Source organism: Aptenodytes forsteri, unplaced genomic scaffold (assembly GCF_000699145.1).
Source record: "Aptenodytes forsteri isolate BGI_AS27 unplaced genomic scaffold, ASM69914v1 Scaffold87, whole genome shotgun sequence".
Lineage (NCBI taxonomy): Eukaryota > Metazoa > Chordata > Aves > Sphenisciformes > Spheniscidae > Aptenodytes > Aptenodytes forsteri.
This window is the reverse complement of record NW_008796041.1, coordinates 4,254,513-4,278,987: the sequence shown is the minus strand read 5'-3', so window position 1 is coordinate 4,278,987 and position 24,475 is coordinate 4,254,513. Positions and strand designations below refer to the sequence as shown.

The following is a 24,475-nucleotide window of genomic DNA, read 5'->3' as shown; positions in this document are numbered from 1 at the left end:
ACTGGGTGATTAAAATACCTCCAGAGTCACCTAGCTCTGGGGAGGAGAAACACTTTGCAGAATCAAGGTCTTACAGAAGTATAAAGTGGCTCTTGTGATACTTGATTCTTGGTTTACACACACCTTGTTTCTCAAGACACCTGGGTCAACTGTATTCAAAATGAAATCAGAATGACTTTAGCCTGGAAATAAAATTCATAAAACAAAGCACTATCATAGGTACTGCAAGGAGAAAAAAAGCAGAAAACTGGCTATTATTTACAGTGAATGCACGTCTCATTGAACTTGTATTGTGGCACCTACCTACTAAAAGAGAAGCTGTCAGCAGTTTAGGATCATAAGGGCTTTTCCCTCGGCCATTTTCAAAATGTGAATCTTCCATTCTAAAAATGTTGTCCTGTGGGGTAGAAAAAAAGAAAGAAAAAGCAATATTATTTGATGAAAGAACACTAAAAAAAAGTTGAACTAAACAGAGTGCAGTACATATGACTCACACTGGGTTTTGTGGCTTCAGGGAAGTCAAATTACACTAGGTGAGGATCTGGCAAAAGTGCCCACCTTCTAATCAGTATTGTGCTGAAGGCTAGTCAAAAGCACAAATACACATGCACAGCTTGTGTCTCATCTATTTGCATAGCTTCATTGAATTGTCTCTGCTTTCATTGAGAATATGTCTGAGTAATAGTAACTGAAGAAGCTGGAATTTGAAACTTTTGTCTGAAAAAAGACAAAGCCTATTTTTCACTGACTATACTTTTCTGAAATATCCTGCAAGTGTAGATTAGTGCATAATGCAATGCTAAATTCTGCTCTTCCTAACTTGAATATTTAGTGACTTACTGTTTCATGCACCCTCAAATTGAATTTTAACTGTATCAGGAGAGCTTTTTTTTAATTATTTTTCAGTAGTATGTAATAAAACTTTTAAAATATACAGGCTGAGGGCAAAGCATATGGGGATATAAACCAAGATTAAAAAGGGCCTCAGTCAACACTAACTTAAATCAAGGTCAGTAATTCCAAAGCAATGGGCTTTTCAGTACATTTAATTACTTTAATTTTAACTGGGTGACCAAATCTGCCAATCAATTTGAATAGTGTGTTTATCTTACGTTTTGCACTGAGGGTAAAACCAGAAGAATAGATGCTTTTTGCACAGTAGACTTCTACATTGACAGAAGACATGTGGAGGCCACACCAAACCCTGAAATTTCCATTTCCCACCTGCACTGTGGTTAATTTGCATTGACACCTAAGTCAAGGAGCCCCAAAGCTGGGACAACCCCTACCTCCAACAGTTTCTCTGGTTACTTAGGCCTTTGCACCCAGTTCTCAGTTGCTTATACGTAAAAATTCTCTATGAGGTAGATGCTGAAGGGTTTCTTTTAACCAATATGTGCAGGCTTATGTAGCTTAGGCTGTAATAGGAACTACAGCTTGATACAGCCTCTTTTTTTCTTACTGACTAATCAGAGATCAGTCATCTGTTTTAAGAAAAGAAACAAAAAATAAATATCAGAATATATGTCTAAAATATGTGTTGATGATAGAAAGAAACTAAGAAGATGTTACAATATTTTCACCTATTTATTTCATACCAGATCAGCTCTTTACCTTGATTTTCAAGCACTTTCCCTTTCCAAACACAAAATCATAAAGCTGCGGGATGGAAGGGCTCTCTAAATATCATTAAGTCCAGAAGGACTTGAAAGAAGACTATTGTCAACACAAGGTATGGTCAGTTTTGGTTTAGTCTTGCCAAGTCATGAAAACCCTCAGGAATGGAAATTTTATAACCTTTCTGGGCAACTTCCATTGCCTTCTTAATGAAGAATTTTTTTCTAAACTGAACCTTCCAGGGAACAACTTGTGACTTTTTGTCCTTATTATATCATCTGCAATGATGGCAAAGATGCAAATCGATGGCAAAAGCATCCATGGTAACTACCCTTCAAGCAGTTATAGGCTGTTCCTAAGCTGCCCATTCAGCTTTGCTTCTCCAGAACGTGTCAGCCTAGAACTTCATGAAAGCTTAACTAGCATGTAAACTCCAGAGTCTTACATTGTCCTGTGCTCACAAGTAAAAGTCTCAAAATTGTGCACAATACTTTCACTATCAAGGGCAACGCTCCAGTGCTCAGTGCTAGAGATTTGGCATTCCACAATGCTGTGGAGGATGCAAAAAAATACCAACAACTCAAATTTTATACAGTAATTGCTTTCGTAATGTTGTTTTAATGTGAAGATCATTCAGGCAAATAGCTGATGTCTTTCTCACAAGCAGTGAATTCAAGTATTTGGAAGCAGCTCTCTCCCTGGCACCCTGCCTTCCCCATCTTGCTCATCTATACTGAATCCAGGCATGGGCCAGGCCAGTGACCAAACATACTTCCAAATGGTATTATTTTAAACCTATTGAGTCCATGTTTCTGTAAGTGGGTCACAGGCTATAGCTTTTATTACAGGCTTGTTTAATTACATCATACAAGCATATATCTGTGTGTGTCTATAACATATTTTCAAAGGAACATCAGAAGGACTTCACATTTCACTCCATTTACTGGAGAAAAAGGTGAAGGGAAAATGGGCTGTTAGCAGAATGGTCTATATGGAGGGGCTTACTGCACTGTAAGATAAAAAATTTGGACACAACTTCGTGTTGTTTGATCCCAGAATTCAAGCTCAATCTCCTAAGGCATGTTCTTGTAGATGTAGCCTGCCTGATTATGTTTATACAGTCATCCTGTATCAGTAATATCTTGCACAGTATTAAATTTCTTTCTTTCCCTTTGTCTTTCTTTCTATTTCTTAATAGTCCAGACACATTCCTTGCTTCTATCCAATTTTCTGACTTTGCTCCTTCTAACTTGAAAAGAATAAATAATGAAAAAGAAAACTGTTTTTGAAATTCTGCTGTAGGGTCCATATCTAGATCTTGCACAATAAATAAAAGCAGTAAATTGAGGAGAGCGCTAGACCTCAACTACAATAATAGAAAATGGCACTAATGCTACAAGCCATTACTGAAAAATGTTATTCTCAATCTACGTTTTCTTGGGATTTCTTCTTAGTAGATGATAATTGCTCAACCTGCACACCAATGGATATTTGATAAGGCTATAAAGTCAGTGGCATGACAGTTAAAACAGAATATATTCCCAAGATAATCCCATGTGTCATTATAAGACAAATAGGAAACAGATGTGGAAAGTGATTTGGTGTAGGAAGGATCTGATTTTTTACTGTATTCTTCTGGTTTATGTCACTGTAACTATACTGATATTGGTGTGCAGCAGGCAAGAAAGAGTGGAGAACTGGGTCAGCATAAGTCAGAGATGATCTACCCTTCTCTTTGTGTTTGTGGAATAAAACATCTGAAATAAGAGGCATGACGGGGAAATCCCACAGTGTTTTCGTATTTCAGTTAAAATGCAATGTAGAAACATGTACTGTAAGTTTCCAAATGTATGGACAAGTAATAATGACAATAAGTACATCACTGTTAAGTGCCAAATAAATGTATCATGGTTGGTCTGAGGCCCCAAGGAGTTTTGATAAACATGCTATAGGAAGTCTAACTTGTCACAAATAGGGCAACTTGCCCAAATAGCATTTTGGGTGCTGAAGTCAAACTACCTCTGTCTACAAACCAACAATAAATACAGGCAACAAAGGAATAAACTTTTTTCTATGTACTTTCCCACCCCTATTTTAAAAGCCTAGAAAGCAATATAATTAATGATTAGGTACTTGATCATACTAGTCACCGGTCTGTGGCATTTGCACTCAAATTCTGCCCTGAGATGCCATAACAGCAAGAGATGAGATGAGAAGATAATGTTAATATTTGAGGGTAAAATTTCATCTCTTCATTTTTTATAAAAGGTGTGCTTGATCGTTTTACAGGTATAATTTATAATTAATGATTAGGTACTTGATCATACTAGTCACCGGCATTTGCACTCAGATTCTGCCCTGAGATGCCATAACAGGAAGAGATGAGATGAGAGATAATGTTAATATTTGAGGGTAAAATTTCATCTCTTCATTTTTTATAAAAGGTGTGCTATCGTTTTACCATGCCAAACTGGAAACTCAGGCTGTGCTCCTGGTCTTATAAATCCTGTCTACTGAAATTACACCTGAAAACCTATGTGGAGGCAGCAGAGGGAGTGAGGGCAGCTCTTGGGTAATGACTCAGGGCCAAAATCAGTCTGCCTGGAGCTAACAAAGACCAAGGCTCTGCTCAGAGGCTTAGGGGGACTTTGGACTGTGTGAGTGTGGCCGCCTCTTGTGCAGTACAGTCAAGAGCTTTTAGCTGGAAAGAATGCATATTATTTGCTCTCAGAAAAAATTCTGATCAGTTTATAATTTTGCTGCCTCTTGCTTTTTACAGTTAATTGAATGCAAAGAATGATACTGCAGTGAGTCAGCAAATACCTCAGACATAAACAGCAAGAAAAACTGTGTATTCACCAGATGCTCACTGTTTTAAAGTTTTGTGAGGGATATTATATCATCAAAGACAGGAATTCATGACAAAGCAAGTTTGCCAGGCTGGAGGAAATTCTCTAGAAATGCAAAAAGAAAAAAAAAAAAAAAGATATTCAAAGAAAGGCCTTTGTAACTCAACAACGAGTCCAATTTATTGTCCAAAACCCTTATTTAGTTGCAATGGCAGCCCAAAAGGATATTACGATGTACTTAAAACCTATTTAAGGACCCTCGTAGCTAAAAACCTTGCTGTAGTATGTTTTATTTAGTTGGTGCTGGGTTATTAAACTCTAGGTTTATATCTCATTGATGCTTCTTTATAATCTATATATGAGAGATTGTTTAGGTCTTGAAATTCCACAGACTCATAATGACAACTGACTGTAAGCTGAAGTTACAGTCACAGGACTGCCGGCTCATGGTATGGCATAAATTGTTTCACCTAGTAAATGCTTTGCATGGTGGGAGATTATGCATCTGGCTCCTTAAAACACGTTTTCCTGTAGCACATAGCATGATAGATTGCAAGACTCAGCCAGAAAGAACTACCGTTCAGTCATGGAAATGAACGAAAAAGTTACTGTGATTCCCATTCTTTAGCCTGATGATCTGCCATTTCAAGGTTCTAGAGATTCACTTTCAAACAGCTGAAATACGGCTGAAATAATGCCCCATATCATGATACTAAGCGGTGACAAAACATTGCTATTTGACAAGACTTATTTCATATCTTGCTATTGGATAGCTTCAGTCAACCAGTGTACCAATATGATATAATGTTATATATATATATAAGCATATATATACCAACTGTATACCCACATATACATATATATGTATGTGTATATACCCAGTATGATAACTTTTTAAACCATTTTTTGCATGTCAGCAGCTAGCCCATCCAGAACTGTCTCAACAAAACAAGGACAAGAAAGATGAAAGCATGCAGTAGTTGTTTTTGGCAAAAAAGAATATATATATAAAAAAATTTATTTCCCAGTTTACTACTATTTCTGGCTTGTGAGAAAATGTGTGGTTAGTAGGGAAGAGCTAACCTACCAGAACGGACAGCAGTGACTGCTGAGTTTCAGGGTGATTTTTTCCCTGAAACTTTTCTGACAATTCACACAGAAATGGTCCCAGAATTGCAGAGCCTAACGCAGTGAAACCCCTGCCGGTCAATAATGAATCAATGCAGTACAAGCAATTGATCTGAAGAGGTTATGTTGATGGAGTATGTACAGCTACTAAGAAGGTGTTACTGGTTTAAATTATAAAGCATGGAAGACATAGAGAGGTTTGACAGCAGTGATGCTCCCCAGCTGTTCTACTGCAATTGAAGGAACTCATATCCTTACTCTTGTAATCCCCAAACCATAAATAGAAAGGAGCACACCTCCGGGCTATCTTCCAGCGTCTAGCTGATCTCCACAACAAGCTGCTGAACAATAACATGGGATGGTCCAGAAACATTCAAGATGCCAAGAGCCTTAGGAACTAACACATCCTTTGTTTAATAAAAAAGGCAAAGTTGGCCACAGCTGTGAGCTTTATTGATGCTAACATTTCCCTTCCTGTTCTCACAAACTCTTGTGCTACCATGAAGCATTTTATAAGATAAATAGATTATGGGGCAGTTACCATGAAGCATTTTAAAACACAAATAGATTATGGGGCAGTGGGTGGGGGCAGGGGGGGACACGATACACCCAAAACCCAGCCCAAAACCTCAGAAAAAATAACCCCAAAAGATGGCCAGAGTGGAGTGCCTGGAGTATAACATTGCACTGGGAAGAAGTATCCATTTGGAGGACTTTAAGGCTGATGGTAATGTCTCTTAACTGAGTCAGAAATTGCTGGCACTGAAATATTGTGTTCTCTGTATTATTATTCAGTGTCAGCAATAACAAAAGGAAAGCTCCACTTCCCACTCAGAGAAAAACTTTCAGCCATGTTAAGGGTTGGATTTATCCCCTCTACATAGAGACGTTAACTGGGGTGGCTAAATTTGCTGCCCTAGTCACGGTCAGCAGAAAGCAACAGGTTCCTCTGAATGACGAGTCAGACCAACTCAGAACTGCAGTTCTCAAGGGCAAGATCTCTCTTCATTGACCGTAGAGGAAGCTTCATACGAATTTAGCTCTGAGCTAAGAGTCTTTCTGAAATGAACACTGCTGAGGCAGCTGAATGGAGACACCTGACTTTGAAAACAGATGATGATGGTTTCACTGTTTGTTTGGGTTTTTTCTTTTTTTTCTCTTTTTTTTCTTTTTTTTTCCTCCCCTCCAATATAGTCATTTCAGTGAATTCTTAATTTTCCTCTTGCCCAATACAACTTTCTGTGCACACATTTTATGACTATATCAAAGATATTTCACAGAGTCTTTTAAGTACATTTCACTCTATGAGAAATGATTTATTTATGAATTGTGTTACTTTTCAAGAATAATTTTAAGTGGAACAACTGTGCAGGATATGGCTATGTTGTTAATGTTATTATATTTCCTATTTCACACTTAATCTATTGAGTCACGAAAACTGTTAAATATGAAGACTTTGGTTTCAGGTTTGGGAATCATGCTGTTATGGAACTTTTAATAAGAAACTTTTATTAAAGTTATCCCCATGGAATGCTTTATTTAAAAAAAAAAGTGTGAGTGCAAATAAATATAATGTGAGAAATTATGCAAAAAGTACAAATATTAAAACAAATGTAAATGTTGAGGCAAGTGGTAACCATTGGGGAAATAGGTGAAAAGTGATTGAAGGAATAATGCAACTATTTTAAATCATTAATTATTAAAAAAAAAAAAAGAAAAAAGAAAAAGAAAAGAAATACAATGGGCTTCTGACTTTTAGTGTTCAGGCTCCATATGCTATAGGGTTTTTACCTGCACACATCTGGGGGATACTGGGCTCTGGAACACCTTTATTATGTTTTGTTTTTTCAACTTGAGGCTTAGCAGAATTGAGTTATCGGAAACCAGTTTTAAAACCCTGTGGGAAATCACTCTAAGTGACAGATCTTTAGTAAAATGCTGTTCCCAAGGAAAGGTCTTCAGCTTCTGTAGGACCTGGAACTGAACCTCTCTTGGGCTGCTGTGCTGTGCTGTGCTGTGCTAAAGGGAACAGAGAAGGAACTTTATTGAAAAGCATTTACCTGCAAAACTGATAACGAGCTCCTAAGAAGATCTGCCCACCTCTCTGTGTCTGCCCTCAGGCAGCTTGCCCAGCTTCCTGATCACTGCAAGAGGTCTCAAACAGTATCTGCAGTAATTTGTGTCCTCTTTTTCAGACCCAGGAAATAATCTTTCCACTGAGCCACTCTACTTGTAGATCTTCACTGAAATTTTGGAACCTGAAAATCTTATTTTTAATGTTGAGGTAAAAGAGCTGTTGAGATGACATCCAGCTCCATGCTTCATTCTGTAGATTAAAGAAAACAGACCAGAGTTCTCGATTTCTGTTTCTCCTTTTATCCCAATATGTCACTCCTACTGGAAAGTTTTCCTGGCTTACGATGTTCAGAAGATGCCTTAAGATGCAGTAGACAGCTCTGGTAAGCACAAGTTTTGAATACTTGTCTCCCTAAACTAAGCTGAATTTGGACAACTCAACCCTCTCAATAGCTCTCTTTCAGTGAAATATCAAAAGTCGCACATTTTTCTGCTTTCTTCTGAAATTAAATAAATGAATATTTATTAAGTTATCATAAACCTTTGCAAAAAGGGAAATGTTTCATATCTATCTATCTACCTACCTATCTATCTACCTAATTGCAATTCAATGAAGTTAACGAAAAGGAAAACATAGCCAAATGGGCTGTTCAGAAACAGCTGGTTCAATCTATTCATTATTCCTAGTTTATGATCTGTAAGTGCTTCTGCTTCTGATTGGAAGACAAACCAAGTGTCGAAGTCAAATAGTGAAGACTGGTTCACACCTGAACATACTAGTTTGCATACTAATATTGGTATTTATATGAAGAATAGCCTCTTTCAAATAGCTGTGCAACATATGTAAAAGGAGGGCAGGCACAGTCAAACTGAGCAGCTGTTCAGAAAAGAAGTATATGTTTGTGAACTTGGTTTTGCAATATTTCACGAGCTAAAGACACCAGACATTTGACTTTCATGCAACAGTTTTTTGGGGGGTTTTGTGGTGGTTTTTTTAATGATGTCATGTACCTATTTGCACCAATTTTAAAGCACTGCTTAAATTTATATTTTGGTTAAAATATTGTTTTGTTTCTGGATAACACAATTAAATGAGCAGACATGAAAAATATCAAGGAATTTGATTATAGTGTCATTACACTACTTATCCCATTAAGAAAAACCTGCAAATATAGAGTGATTAGGAAAAAAAAACCCACAAAACAAACATACAGTTAACATGAATGACATGTTAACCTTGGCTGATTAGTAAAGACACCAAAAATGTCATCCCAATGGCATACCAGGCACTAGATACCATCAAGGATATTGAACAATTCTCAGAGGACACTGAGAATTAGAATGCCTTTGTATTGCAACTTTCTGGGTTGTCAAGTGTAATACATCATCTAAGATCACAGGCTGGCTCATGTAGGATGACCTCTGGAAATATAACCACGACACAATGACTGTCTGTTCTAGTCAAGTTATTAAGCGGTCTGCATATGTAAGCAATAAGATATACAAACCTAAAGCCAGTACACATAACTGAACTGCATAACCCAAAAGTCTCAATTCTTTAAGTGTTCTTGTTCTTACCCCCAACATATTTTCCATTAAAAACATTTGGAACAGATTCTAATTGCTTTAGCAGATTCTACTATTATGTTAAATAAATTATTGGGCCATACTCTATTACACGATTGTACTAGTTTTCTATGGTTATTTTTAGCATTCAAGACCACTGCTTTCCCCCTTTGTCTTCTGGATTTCCTGTATGTTATTAGACTGTGGTGAGGTCAGGCATCAGAGGAAATAACAGCAGTGCTAACTCCTAGACCCAATGTTTTATGAATTACTGAGCATCAGTGATGTAATGGCAATAAATCTAACCCAGTCTCAGTCTTGTGTCCTGTTGTAAATAAATGAAGTTAGCAAAGGTGTTATTTTATTCAAGAGCCTTCCTGATGAGAATGAAAATGCTTCCCCCGGGGGATTGTTTGTAAAATTGCTTCTATAATTAGGGTGCTGTTTAACAAGAGAAAGGTTCTCCAGTTTTCCTGGGGAACTTTCATGTCTGAGTCAAAGGTATCTTATTTACAACACAAAAACGACTGCAAATTGGGGAAGCAATATATAGAAAGGACTTAGTCAAGTGGAGTTAACATATAAGCATATGGCCAAGATTTTTGAATTTCCCAAGTGATTTTGCATGCTCCTGAGTTGAGCACCCAATTTAAGACTTGCTCAAGGGCTCTGATTTTCACCGAATACCTTCTTGAGCAATTTTAAATTCTGATACTTGAAACTGTTAGTCACTTCTGAAAATTAAGACATATGTCTGCCTTGCTTTTTAGCCTATCTGCTTTTTAAATCCTAGCATGGAAAAATCTCTAATATGAGCACACGTCCTAACTGAAGTCTTCCAAAATCTGACTCTAAATGAGTGACAGGATAAGGAGCAAGCCTAGAAAAGTATTATGAACTCTTTTTTCCTTAAAATAAGACCTACTGAGCATGCTTTCAGAGAATTTATGCAAGTAACAAAGAAGGGACAGAGAATTACACCCACCTCAACTACTGTAACAACTATTAAGCTTTGCTTTTTTCTCTAAAATACTGCAATCTGTCTGCAACCTTTCACTCAGAGAAGCCTGTAAAGTGTCAGGTCTAGCCCAGTGTTTGATATGTACTCAGATTTAAAAAAAACATAAACAAGGTCTGGAATACAGAAGCTGAAATTCTGACCCTTTGGGCAATTTTTCTTTTCCTGAGGCAAAGCTTAGATTTGAAATCTCTGCAATAAGCACTTCTCTTTCATCTTTGTTCCCTCCACTTGCTTTCAGTGTGACACCACCCAGCCCTTCTACAGCCTCATTTTATTTTTCTTCATTAGCAAAAAATAATATCCTCAACATGTTAATAACAGGTATTACATTAGAGACCAATGCATTTGAAAAGCTAACTTCTATTGTGCGCATGGAGACATAACTAACAGTAGATATAATTATAACCTCTCTCTGTGACAAGTTGCAATTACTCCTCATGGCACTGTGTTTAAGAGAAATGCATTTCGCATACAGGTTGGTTTTTTTATTAAAAAAGTCAAGAATGTTTGATATTCTTTTCCCAGTGCAACAAAAACTTTGCTGACACAGAAACAGATGGATTTAAGTGTTTTTGATTCAGGGTGACTGAAGAAAATACATTAAAATTCACTTCTTTGTTCACTATCTTGCCTGCTTTTCTAGGACGCAGCAGTGCTCAGAAGGGGAGAGAGTCAGCGAAGCTGGCAAAAATACATAACACACTCAGCTCATACGTCTGTATATGTGCACTCATAAACAGGAATGCACAGTGTCAGTGGAGCTAATCAGCATCCAACCAGACAGCTCAATTACTGATATTCATATTTTCAAAGAAGAAATGCTGCCTTTCATTTAACAGAACTTTGGCTCAAACTGAAACGGAACTGGCTGTTTCACCCAGTAAGATCATAGTATATTGTAGTGTAGTGTAGTGTAGTGTAGTGTAGCATAGCGTAGTATAGTATAATATTGTACAGTATAATATAGATCAACTTTGTTGACTAAAGCAAACTGACAAACACACCAACCTCTCACAGGAAAGAAGTAGTTCTCCTTAAAGTTCTGTTGATTTCTGGGATAATTTTCTGTCGCCAAATTTAATGGAACACAAATGATTAAGTTATTCAGCTTTTTTTTGAGAAAGAAAGTTGACATTCAGATTACTTCACATTTCATCACCCACTACCAGATCACAGCCACAGCGTGGAGTGGTTATGGTCATGAATTGAGTTAGGCAGGACCTGTCTTTGTGCTCAGGGGAGGGTTAAGGACCATAACAATAAAGCCTACAGACTGAAACTAAGGGCGATGCCATCCCAAATGTGGTGTGATCACTTGAGACCTTCGTGCATACCTTCTCAGGCCCTGCTCTCACAGCTTCAACCTGGAGCCCACTGAAGTCAAAGAAAGATTCCCCTCAAGTTCAGTGAACACCAGAGGAATCTTTCTAATATCCCTTGCCATGTTTACATGTTAACTTGAGGTCACAGCAAATCCTTCCAAATGACTATGAATTAAAACAGTTGTTATCCATCACCATCAATTTAGAAAGTTTGAACTGACGAATATACGACTTCTAAACTTGCATCCGTACCATCACCCTTCTGCTTTTTGTCATCAACAAAGTAATGGCAATAAACACTGAGAAGAAAAATCACGTGTGTTCTTAATCCATACTGATTACTTGTTTTGGAATATCTGACTGAAATGCAAGCTTCATTTGCATTTATGCAGATAAACGTTAAATATTTAACTGCGCTTAGCTGTTGATCCTTGAAATGTATTACACACAAACACATACATGCACAAACAAAAATAATAAGACCTGAAATATTAATCATCTCACCTGCTGTGCCAAATCACCCTTTTAATTTGTTATTCATAAACAAAAACACCTTTAGACAATCAGCTGAGTTCTCTCCTCAGCAACACTTGTGCAACCCCAGGGAAAGCCAATATAACTAAAGAAAAATGTCAGTTTCAGAGATTATCAAGCAGGATGAATATCAGAAGGATCCATGTGGTTTTTGTGCATCTACAATATAAATGCAATTTTTAAGTCATTGGGTTGCTTCTAAACCATCTTGTCTTAGTTTTACAACTGGAGTGCTTCCTTACTGTAAGTTGGCCCTGGATCCAGAAAATTTGATCCTAACTGGTAGGGAAAAAACACATGCCTTTGTATTTATTTATTAAAATCTTCTCAGACCATCTGCAAGATAATGCTGCTCAGCTTTCTATCACCTTGGATGTAAACATTTCAACAGGAGAAGGTGTTTGTGCTGTTCGAGGCACCTTCTGAACTCTGCTGAGCTTATCTTTTCTTTATAGATGAAACTTTGTTTACCTAAGATTTGAACACTGATTACAGGCCCGTGAGAAATAGGAGACAGTTTTTGAAACTTTGTCAACTATAATTGATTCCTGTCGAAACGCAAGTCCTTCAGAAAGGGAAGAACTCAGAGGTATATGGCCTTGTAGGAAAAGTGGCCAAACATCTGCAATGATGCTGGAGTTTCCTTGTAAGAAAAATCTCACAAGGGCTAGCAAGGTCCATTAATCCCATACCCCACATTTAGAGATGCACAGAAAAACTATGGGAATGAAATGTATCTTTCCCCTTTCCTTTTCTTTTCTATGCAGGCATTAAAATTAACACTTACAAATGGAATCTGAAATATAATAGCCCAGCTGTCTTCCTGTTTCAGGAGGTGTTAGTGGTAGCAGAGAAGGCAAATTGCAGGATTGGCATTTTATTCTTGTATCAGTGACTAAGCATCTGCTCCAAAGCCCATTCAGTCTATGGCACTTTCCTCTCATCTTTCAGTGGCCTCTGATTAAGGCCTCAAAAGACCAGAAGAAGCATCACTTTTTGTATAGATTACAGAAACAGGAATTTTAAAACTACATTTCTGCCTGAAAATGTTTTATTTGTCAATGTTAGAGATAAAATCTCATATTACTGACTGAAAGCAGCTAGAATAAACCAGAACAACTTGTGTATTTACTGCAAGGACTTTCTGGCACTTCGCGTAAAGCTGTGTTCACTGTTTCCTTCTATGTCTTTTCACAGAAAGCAATTCTGTAAACACTATTACAGTACCTCATTTTATAGATCAAGAACAAGATTTTAAAGTGACAATAGCTTTTTTAAATTTTATTTGTTTTTTTATGAATGAGGTCAATGCCCAGTAGCAGTCAAAAAAACAAATTTAATGTTAGGAGTTTCAAGGAAAGAAATAAAGAACAAAACCAACAGTGTCTTTATTGCCTCTATAAACACATTGCACTCCTGCATTTTCAGTACTGCATGAAGTTACAGTCCTCTAACTTAGAAAGCATACAGCACACTGGAAGAGGTATGAAGAAAAGAAGACTGTTCTCAGTTTGTTCTAAAATGAGAAACTGACAGGTAGAAGGTTTAAAACAAAAGAGAGTTGTTCCTCACATGTTACAATTTGTATGGCATGGGATGTTGTGGATACTTAAAAGATATGTGAGCTCAAGAAATGCCAGTACTAATTCATCAAAACCAAGTCACTGAAAAGCATTAAATACAGAGATTCCACCCCTGGTTCAGGAAATCCCTGAACAACGAGTGCTGGAGCCTGGGAGACTAACTATATCACTAAGCGCTGCTGCATGCTTGCCTTCTTATTCTCTTCCACTGGCATCCATTATGGGCCCTTGTGAGAACCGAGATACTGGGCTAAATGAGCCTTTGGTCTGAACAGATTTGACTGTTCTTATGAAATGAGGCAGAGAGAAATTAGGTAATTTAGCCAGGAAATCGATGCCAAAGCAAAAAGCTAATGTTCTAGTTCCTGAGCCTCGTCCAGTGCCATAAACAAAAGTATATAGTCCTGCCTCAAATCCTAGCACAGCTAATGGCAACTTAGCTTACTCAGCGAATGCAAAGCTGCGCACAATGTGCCAAGTAAAATTGGTTAGGATCACTTGTGATGGGGAGAGTGCATCAGTCTTTGTGCCCAGTTAGCCTTCAGTCTCCCTGTGATTCCCAAGGAATACCTCTGTTGGGTTCCCAATGCACGGACGAATTGCCATATGCAAATAGCTGCTTGGTTTTTATTCACTTGGGTTTTACAAGAACTAGCAGTGGAAGTAAAAAATCCCTCTCACAGATTACCAGCTCTAAAGAAACTTAATATTAATTAGCTAAACAATCATATAACCAAAATTAAAAAGAAATAGGTCATTTAACTTAGAATAAAGATCAGATAATGCATACCACACAATTTCATAGAGAGAGATAAGTTGTTTTTTTTTTTTCTAAACTGACTTTTATGATACAAACACAGTCAGTGGAGGTTCACATGACAATATTATTCTAAAATGTTCCCATCACATCCAACACTTATTAAAATAATCTAATCTGTTTAAACATATTGGAGGGAAGAAGAACTGATACGTAATTATCTCTTTCCCTAAATTGTTCTTTGATTTGGTTTCAAGGTTCAAAGATCCACCCAGTTTTTGTGTTAATCCCCAGCACTGATGTCACTGGGAGAAAGAGAACGGAAGATAGAGGTGGAGGTTGAATTTGAAGATAAATTGAATAAAAACATTAGAAACCACTGGATAAGAAAAGCAAACAAACAGCCAACAAGTCCACCTTTGGTTTCATAACTCTTCCTTGTTTCTTGATGTATCATAATATCCTACCTTTCCCTTTTTAATCATGCAAACTTACAGCTGTCTTTTAAAACATTTTTAGACTCAACTTCAAGTGCCTCACTTGATACCATATGTCACACATTTCCTCTTCTTTTTGTGAAATGGCTTCAGATAGAATGGTTTAACCTTATTTTCCTGCTGTCTGGATTTTCTCTCTTGGTATTCAGAAGCCTCTTTCTATCTTAAATGTCATTCATTTTAAGTCATTTAATCAAATTTTGGTCACAGGTTTTAAATTCTGCACTGTTAATCTTCTTAACTAATGTAAGAATTTAAACCCACATTTATTACAAATTGTACCATGATGAGGATATATCCCTACATAGAGCAGCTAAAGGGCAGTAGAAGATTCCTGGTAGAAAGTTAGTAAGTGTAAGCTGCAAACAGAAAATGAAGTGACAATAACAGGATGTAAAATAGACCAGACTTGCTCTATCTTACAAAGTCCAGATGCTTTTTCCTTTCTGCTGCTTTCCTACCTTTTCACCACCTCTACCTTGCCATCATATTAGTTTTTAGGCATTTATACAATTTTCAGCATGAGGATTTGATCTACTGTCTTAGATGACAATGTCGAAGGAAGAACATCAAATGCTTCTAACAGACATAGATGTGTGTGCTGTTACATTTCAAGAGTCTGAACATTAAAATGTAAATTTAACAGCAGTACTTCAGTTCATGGTTTTTTGAAGGCTGGTGTGGATTGTTCTTAGCTGGATAATAATTTGCCTCAATTCTTGTACAATTAAATTGTATCTGAAATATCGTACTGCTTCCTGAATTCCCTTCTTGTATTCCATTTGTATAATTTTATTCTTTCTAGTTCAGAGAAATGTAAATCAATATCCAGGAACTTTTCTGAAATGCATTGCTTCCGAGTGACTGCCTCATTTTATTTCATTGTTTTTATTTCATGGTCATGAACACCCCAGATATTACGATAGGTGTGAAAGATAAGCACTATTTCTGAAGATGCATAATTCTCTCCATTGACAAAGAATAAGGCTGGATAACTATACCAGCTGACTAAGTTTCAGGTGATTTAAATTAAGTAAAATAACTTCTATCCTCTGAAATTAAGCTGTAATCTAAGTCTAGAGGGAGTAAATTATCTAATACCAGGAAAGAGTAAAATACTGAAAGTCTCAGACTCTCCAACATACTTCCCTGTTGCCATCTATTCATCTTTCTCATTGTCATTTTTCCTCCATTTCATGACCCAGTGTTCCCTGGCACTACAAGAAAGCCCAAATCTCTCTCCCTTTCCCCTTCAGAGTGTCTTGGCTATGGTGCTGCCTATGGAGAGCTGAGACTGAAAAAGTTTGTCCTTTTGAAACATCTAAATGCAGAAAGACTTCAGATTTGGCTTTCCTTTACACATATGAGTAATCTCCCCCAAAACAATGAAATAATTTGATTAAGTTCCTTCTGAATGGGGTTCTGAGACCGCTTTACATAAAAGTACCTTAGTGTGCACATAAATGCATAGGTAATTAATGCCCAAATTTGACAGACTAGCACATAAAGCCTAATCCTAGCTCTACAGGAAACAAAAAGTAGCCAGTGATCACCGTGCATGAGAGGTTTGGCTTTAAAAACAACCTTAAAAACAAATATGCAGCTCCCATATTCTTTCCCTTTGTCTCCAATTATTCACTGAAATGTCTTGAAAAAATATTTCAATTTCTTTTTAATGAAATAATTTGAAAATTTAGCTATTGCAACTAAATTCAGCATTAAGTTTCATTCCTTCATCTATGTAATGATAGCGGTAGTTATTCATGCTTATTTTTATAGCTCTCCTCATCTCACCTCTTATCAGACAGCTCGTATATTTAAGATCCTCCTTACAGCAAGCACTAACCTTTATTTCTCTGCTTAACCTACTGGCTTTTACCACAACACTGATTCTGCTTTTTAGGAAGTCTGCGTGAATTTTGTTGCAGTTTCTCACACCCTCTTTTTCAAATTTTACTTCAGTCTTGTCAGCTTGGAGGAGTCCAAGTGATTTAGAAGTAGTAGACCCCAAAGAGAAAAAAGCAGGCAGGGAAGCTTAAACTATTCATTGCGGTTATTTGACTACTGAAAGAAATACCCTTATTTTTTTCAGGTAGAAGATCAAAAAAGGGCATTTTCCTGGAACATAAGTTTGAAAAATGAGAATAAAACTCCAATTATACTATGATGTAGTTAATAGACACCAATCTTGTGAGTAATAAATTTGTCCTGTAGTACATAAAATTTGGAAAGACCAACGTTACAAATTTTGAAATAAGATATGCTCATTTGAAATAAGCATTTCTTAGAAATTCTTAGAAAGCACTTGAAAACACTGAAGTCCATTAGAAATTATTACATCTTATTATTATTATGAACAGTTTCAATGTTTATTCTGAGGTACAATATTCAATTTCCTTTCATTTTTTTTTTTTTCCATTCAAGGCCTCAGGAAAGATTGAGGAGACACATTTTCTTTAAAAGTTTGTTTTTATTGTTTTTATACATCCTTCCATCTTTATTTTCCTCCAAGAAACTTAGACAATTACTTTTAATGGCATTTAGGTTCTTAAGCACACCATTGAAAATGAGACTGAAGTTACTAAGCCAGATAAGCACCCATGAATATGGTGGTTTTGATGTCTAATTTAAGTTCCACTAGTTAGGTAAGTAAATATGAAAATTTAAATTCAGATAGTTAAATTTCATTAATAGACTAAAATTGTCTTTCTGGTATCTTAAGTCCAAAACTAAGGAAAGCACTGAAGCCTATTTTTAAATATGGTCCCTGTTAAGGCACAACATGTAATCATGCATTCTTAAATCCATAAAAGCTATTGTGAATGCAGTATTTTCCTGACTCAAGATCAGTGAAAACTAGAAAGCCACCAATGAAAAAAGATGCAATCCATTTTTGCTCCAGTTTAATTCCTGCAGTAATTTAAATCCCAGTTATCCCCAAAGGATATTACTTTTATCTGTTTGGGAAGTGATAGAAGGGCTAAGGCCGGATTTGTTTCTGACCATACTGCTTACTACCCAGACAAACAAATAAGAAAGCAGTTGTAAGTATAGCTGAAAAAAAACCTGTTCTTTTTATTTTTTTTCCACCAAAGAAGTAATTTTGGACGAGGATTTGATTCCTCTTACTCAGATGGCTAATGTGGCTCATGAGAGTAAGTCATTGCTTCATGTGAGTAACATGTCAGGCTTTTTGTAAGTAACTGAAACCTCCAGCTTTTCTTACTATCTTCTATTATCTGTTTTAAAGTATTTCCTTATTTATTATCTTTAATACCCCATGAAATATACTGATTGTAAAAATAATATCTAAGTCATTAAGTGTTATCTAAACTACTTGCTACAATGTCAGCTAAAATAAATCACATTTTTTAAGGGATTCTATATCATTCTTCTACAAAAATTAACAGACATTTCCCTTTATTTTCTTTTAGCCCTCTCTTTAAGACTTTTATTTTGTGGTTCTGATATGTGACTGTTTTTATAATGTCAGGAAAGTACCTTGAGTTAAAAAATTTATTGTGCTATAATCTTTGCACAGGGAGATTTAGCATTTCTGTGTTAACCATCCTTTACACTGTATTCTTACTATCTCCCTTCAAGGTAATCTTTTTTTACAGTGGGTCATGGCTTTTCAATGTCTGCATGAAAACACATTTGCACAAAGAAATAAAAGCCAAATTCACAAACCTACAAATGACAAGCAGAAAGGGCTTGTATTCCAGCTTGCTTTCCTGCAAAATCCTTTGAAAGGCTAAACAGCCTTTTCAGTGCAAGCACTAATCTGCAGACTTGTATCACTATGTTTGAATGTAATGAGATTCCAATAAACATATGTACTCCATGTCGACACAGTGAGCTCAGTTTAAGAGCAGCTTATTTTCAGTTACTTTCAGGCAGCTAAAACCAGACTTGAAATACTACTTCAACTGAAATGAGAATGCCTGTGCAGGGATTTGCACTACCTTAGTGAGACATTCACAAGTTTAATTATGGACAAGGCTTAAGTCATGTGGCGAGCTCTTCCACCATCAAAACTCCCACTGCCTTGTCCAAACTTTCCTTTTGTTGTCTCCCTTTCTTGACTGAGGTTAAACAAAGTCAGCTTTCCTCATTACTGTTCTATTTACCCCCACCAATCTTTAAGAGAATACATAAATCTTGTACGCGTGTCTGAATAATTTATTTTTATATTATGCCTGTTGGAAGAATTTTTGTGGCCTTGTTCCATGTTAAGTGATGCCCAATCTTTTCATGTCCTAAATTTGGTATGAGTTTCACAGTTTTTAGTTAGGAATTGAAATTCATGATCTAGACTAAACTCTACTGACTTCAAGGGATTAGTTTTTCAGTAAGTATTCCAGGAAAAGACCCTAGGTATAGCAACAATAGGCTGATGAAGACTTGCTCTTTCATTACTCCCACACTTGAGTAACAAAACCAGATCCCTCTTTCTTATAACAAAAGATGATGAAATGCATAAACAGAAAGGTTTGTTAAAACAGAATAAAATAAATTGTTATTCAGAAAAAGTAAATAAAGTTAAGCACCTCAACCAGCTGTAATTAAATCAAATATGCTACCATGACTATTGTTGATATACCACCTTCATGACCACTGATGCTTAGCCAAACAGAAAATGAAACTTGGATGAAGTAAAGGGAAAAAACAGCAGCACTATTGCTCTGCAGTTTTCTGCTGTTTGACACATGGTTTGTATTGTAGGTGCACTCATATCCCTTACGAAACCCTTTGCAAGCTTGTAAATAAATGTTAGCTACAGACTAATGTTGATTTATACAAATGGCAAAATGCTTTCAGGTTTCGTGTTGGTTCTGTACTTCAAACAACCTGGAAGTATAGGATGAAATGATTAGAGAGTTACTGCTTTGAAAAAGTAATCAATGCCATTTGTTTTCTGATTACACATTTACCGGTTCATAATTAAAAAAAATAAATCATACCTCAGGGCAAAAGAACTCATTGGAAGAGAGTCTTCCTTTCTTAGACTGTTTTTTTCTAATCTCCCTTCAAAAGCTGTTTCCAGGTCTGAAATCAGGCTGAATCAATCAGTATACATGCTTTTATTGTGCTCAGGAAGTAAAAATCTGTATTAGCTGAGAAGCTGCAGCACAGTAAGCTGACCAATTCTTCGAGAATCCTGGTATTATGACTTTTTCTCCTTTTTTTTTTTTTTAACACTTACATGTTATAAACTTTGAGTAGACTTGGCTCTTATGTGTGTAGAGGGTCTTTGAAGGGCATCTAAAGACTATTCAGTGGACAAATAGCTCCATCACCGCTATTTAGCTTGTCTGGGGATTTTTTTTGGCCCGGGGACATGGGATCATTTTCACATGACAATGACTGAAGCTTCATCTTTCAAGAAATCTGAATTGCAGAGAGTAAAACCAATTAAGGCCGAACCACTTGGTCTGGGCAGAAGCCTGAGGACTGGAGAAGAACCCATAACACTGGTGTCATCCTCAGCTGCAACGTGCAGCAGCTTTGCATATTACTGATAAGATGGTGCCACCACTGCTAATTATCTCACTGGCATAAAAACACATATCATAGCATGAAAAAGGCAGATTTCTATCAAGAATTCCTCATCTTTCATTTTCTTCTGCTAATACTTTCCTAGCTGCGTTGTGAGCAAAGATTTCTGTGGCATGAGACAGGTTTTATTTTTTTTCTTTTTTCCTGTTTTGTCAAAAGACATGATCAGGCAAAACATTTAAATAAGGGTAAACTTAAGGTATGTGACTAACATCATTGACTGGAGCAAGGCCAATGTTTTCGGAGAACAGCAGAGATCTGAACTTTACACCTTCTTGCTTATATATGAAAAGGTCTCAGAGGAATGATCTATTTATCTAGTGGATTGTTTCTCTTTAAACAAAGAAAAAAGCAGAATATACTGTGTATTTGTCACTGCCAGTTTGCATAATGCTAGAATTTTTTTTTTTAAGTCAAAATCTATGAAATGAGCTTTCAATCCAACATGGAAATTGGGGGGGGGGGGGAATCTCCCATTTCTGTAGTGCTCTGCTCTGTCACTGGTGTTGCCCATGTCATATTCCCACTTGAACGGGTGATGAGAAATGTTTATATCCAGATCAAGCCACTTGCTCAACTTTCTTGGTGTGGTTTATATTTAATACAGAAAAAGGCAGCAAGCTAGTAATCCCTGAAAGCATCCTTCTGATGAGTCAGACTGAGCTGTTAGCAAAACTCTAGTCACTCATTACCAGGCTTTTAACTCCATGTAGCACAAAGATGTGAAAAGGATCGAGTGAATTTTAATACTTCTCTCATCCTGAGCTTTGCACTCATGCAGCACATGATAATTTTGATATTCCATTTCTCTTCAGCAATTTTGTCACTGTTCTTTTTAACCCAATAACACAAACATTACTTTACATATAAGAACAACCAAGATTGTTTTCGGTTTAAAAACAAATGGGCATATCTTCAACTCCTCAGCTTTCTGCCACCAATCATATTATACTTTTGTATGCCAGATATTCTGCACATAAAATAGATTACTACAAGGCTGATATTTAATTTGCTTAATTAATTTCATTGTGAAGGCATGTTTGAAGCCACATTATTGAAGGATTCCTCCAAGGTAACCATTTAACAGCTAAGTAACCTTTAATTACTTTGCTGTAATGATACACATCTAAGACAGATATTGTTATACTGTGACATCTGAGCACTTTAACCTAAAGGTAGTTATTAGCACTCCCATGCAAGATTCATTATGGATCATATTTCATTAATGGAGAGTATTGTGTTCTCATCTGATTATGTGCTCATGAACGTTTATTAACATATCTTCCTGAGTGTGACCATGTTGCAACTCAAAGGAATCCATAGATTTTCATAAATCAGATAGTATTTCTTAACTAAAATATATGCTATCACACAAGGGAAAAGTTATATGACAGCTCTTCTGGAACTGTTTGATACATACACTAAATAGGAAGAGAGAAGCTTAGGGCTGGACAATGTACATAATTATGATTAGCTGTGCAATATTTGTAGAAGAAAGAATTAAAATGCAAATTAATGCTGCACTGCAAGAATCACTAGTTGTGATTTATATCACTACAGGTGAGAAGACAGTCCAGACTTGTAGATGACTGCAGATGTACACAAATTAAAATAGATTAGATAACATGGCAAGTCACCGACAATTCTAATAGGCATGAATTCATCATGATACATTTATTCATTCTGCACAATACCTCTTTTTTTCTAAGTTTTCCAGTGGTGACTGGTTTTTCATCCAATGTGTTTCTCACATTCTTTTCTGACTCACTGAGCTAAAGAAAACCCACATTTTAAAAAACAAAGTTTCCTTCTGGGAATAAATAAAAATAACCATATGTGAATTGTCTATGGCAAATAATAGAGAAGCTGAAGAGAAAGAAAAAAGCAGGTATTATGTCGTCTTTCCTTGAGTTCCCAAGTAATGGTAGAAAGTTACTCACTCTTTTCCAATGAAATGAGTTACTTCGGAAATAACTAATTTACTCAAAGTCCGCAGAGGTATGAACGAGTCAGAGGCATGTATTTCATCTGAGTCAGGTCATAGTCACTAAATTATTTGTCTTATGTAAACGAGGGAAAGGTGAAGGAAGGAACAGAAGGGCACAGCACATTTCCCTCACAGGAATGGTATTTGAGGGAAGATACAGAAATTCTGTATGGTTTATGATCAGGAGCTCAAAGAGGAGCCAGCACATTTCCAGACAGACTTACTGAGTGCCACAAACAGCAAGCAAGTTGTTACAAACTGTGTAAGCTGGAACTAAGAATGAATGGAAGAGTAAATAATTTTTTTTCCCCCACTGACTTCAAGTGGTTTTATTCTTAGATTTTTAGGACAGAAAGAGTTGCTGTGATCACTTAATCTGATTTCCAGCAACACACAAGCAGTAGGCATATGGGACAAGCACAAATATTTAAAACACTGCCTGTTTCAGTACTATTCTTAATCTCCCACAGTCTTTCAACAGTAAATTGATTAACTCTTCATGGCAAAAGATATGGACTAATGTATAAGGAAGATAGTTACTTATGCTTATGCACTGCTTTCATGTCTGTTATTTTTAGATAATTTTATGCACAGTCCTGTGTTCCTTCCCCGCACAAAATACAATCTTTGTCTAAGCCATGACCCATTCCTAAAACTGGATTTTCGTCCTGCTAACAGGTACTATTGCAGCAATTAAGCATACATTGCTGTACTGGGTCTTGTATTCACATAAAAGTATTGTTTAAAGAAGGATGAAGGATTTTCTCTCCTGTCAGACTTTTAAGATCTTGAAATACCTGATTGTTAATCTGTCTGTGTCATCTTATGCCAACAAAACATGTAATGCAAAAAGATGAAAGGTTGTATACTGATAAAAAACATTTTCTTTATCCTTTGTAGAGGAATTTATCAAAGTTAGAAAGTGACACAATGGTTAAACTGTATCTGCTCTTGTTTTGCAGAGATCCTTCCTCTTGCAGCCATCTTCTCTGTGTGTATGGTATATATGGAATTAATTCTTATTCGCTTTCTTACATGGTTCAGTTAATTCTCTCCTTAAGAAGCAAAGTACTAATTACTAACCAAAGCATTGATATTTAGCATTAGTTTCTTACTGAACTATGGAATAGTGGAATTTTATGATTTGAACGTACTTAGATAATAACAAATTTGAGACACTCTTTGTATAACACAGGGCAGAGAAGAAACTCAGTTTCAAAACCTTGTAAAGGCAAGGAGGCATCTGGAAAGTATTATGAAAGCATTTTCGCATAAATATGAGTCTGTACATAAAAATGGGGATGGTCAAGATAGCAAGAGAGGAACAATTATTTCCTGTTCCACCAGGCAACCACTGGAAATACCTATACACTGCTGTTTACTCACAGAAATAGTAGCTTCACCTGCAGTTGCTCTGCTTTTTATCAAAGGAGATATAAGATTTAATCACTGTGGAGAAGCCAGTTTTGTCATGCCAAATACAGCTGTTGATCAAAGAAAGAGGTGTATGAGGAGGTTGGAAGCACACCAAGGAGACCTTCCATTGTGGAAAGTGACTTTTTTCTGCCCTGAATCTGTTTGAAAGGTTGCTTTTAAATCCATGAGTGTTCTCATCTTTCCTTTGGGGAAATGCCCCTTTTCTGGGAATTCTGAATGAGTGAGACTCTTATGGCCAGAAGCAACATCAAGAGGAGGTTTTGGGGAGACGCTCAGGCATAAGCCTCTCCATCATTGCTGAGCAGCCTGCACCACGGTTATACACAGCCTGTCTGGGCCCCTTCCTGGGACTAACCACAGGCCAGTCACCATGCTGATGTACCATTAAGCTCACACAATGTTGTATCGGGTTTGCGTGGCAAGGTTTTGGTAGCGGGGGGGCTATAGGGGTGGCTTCTGTGGGAAGCTGTTAGAAGCTTCCCCTATGTCTGATAGAGCCAATGCCAGACGGCTCCAAGATGGACCCGCCGCTGGACACGGCT

At 36.7% G+C, this 24,475-nt stretch overlaps 1 protein-coding gene across 1 annotated transcript in view; it reads right to left on the bottom strand.

Moving 5' to 3' along the window:
• SEMA3A (semaphorin 3A) overlaps positions 1-24,475 on the bottom strand; it is a 121,032-nt gene that overhangs the window by 65,919 nt on the left and 30,638 nt on the right. Inside the window, exon 4 of the mRNA XM_019473707.1 lies at positions 304-397. Coding sequence (XP_019329252.1) covers positions 304-397 — 94 coding nt within the window. The remainder of the gene's footprint in view (positions 1-303; positions 398-24,475) is intronic.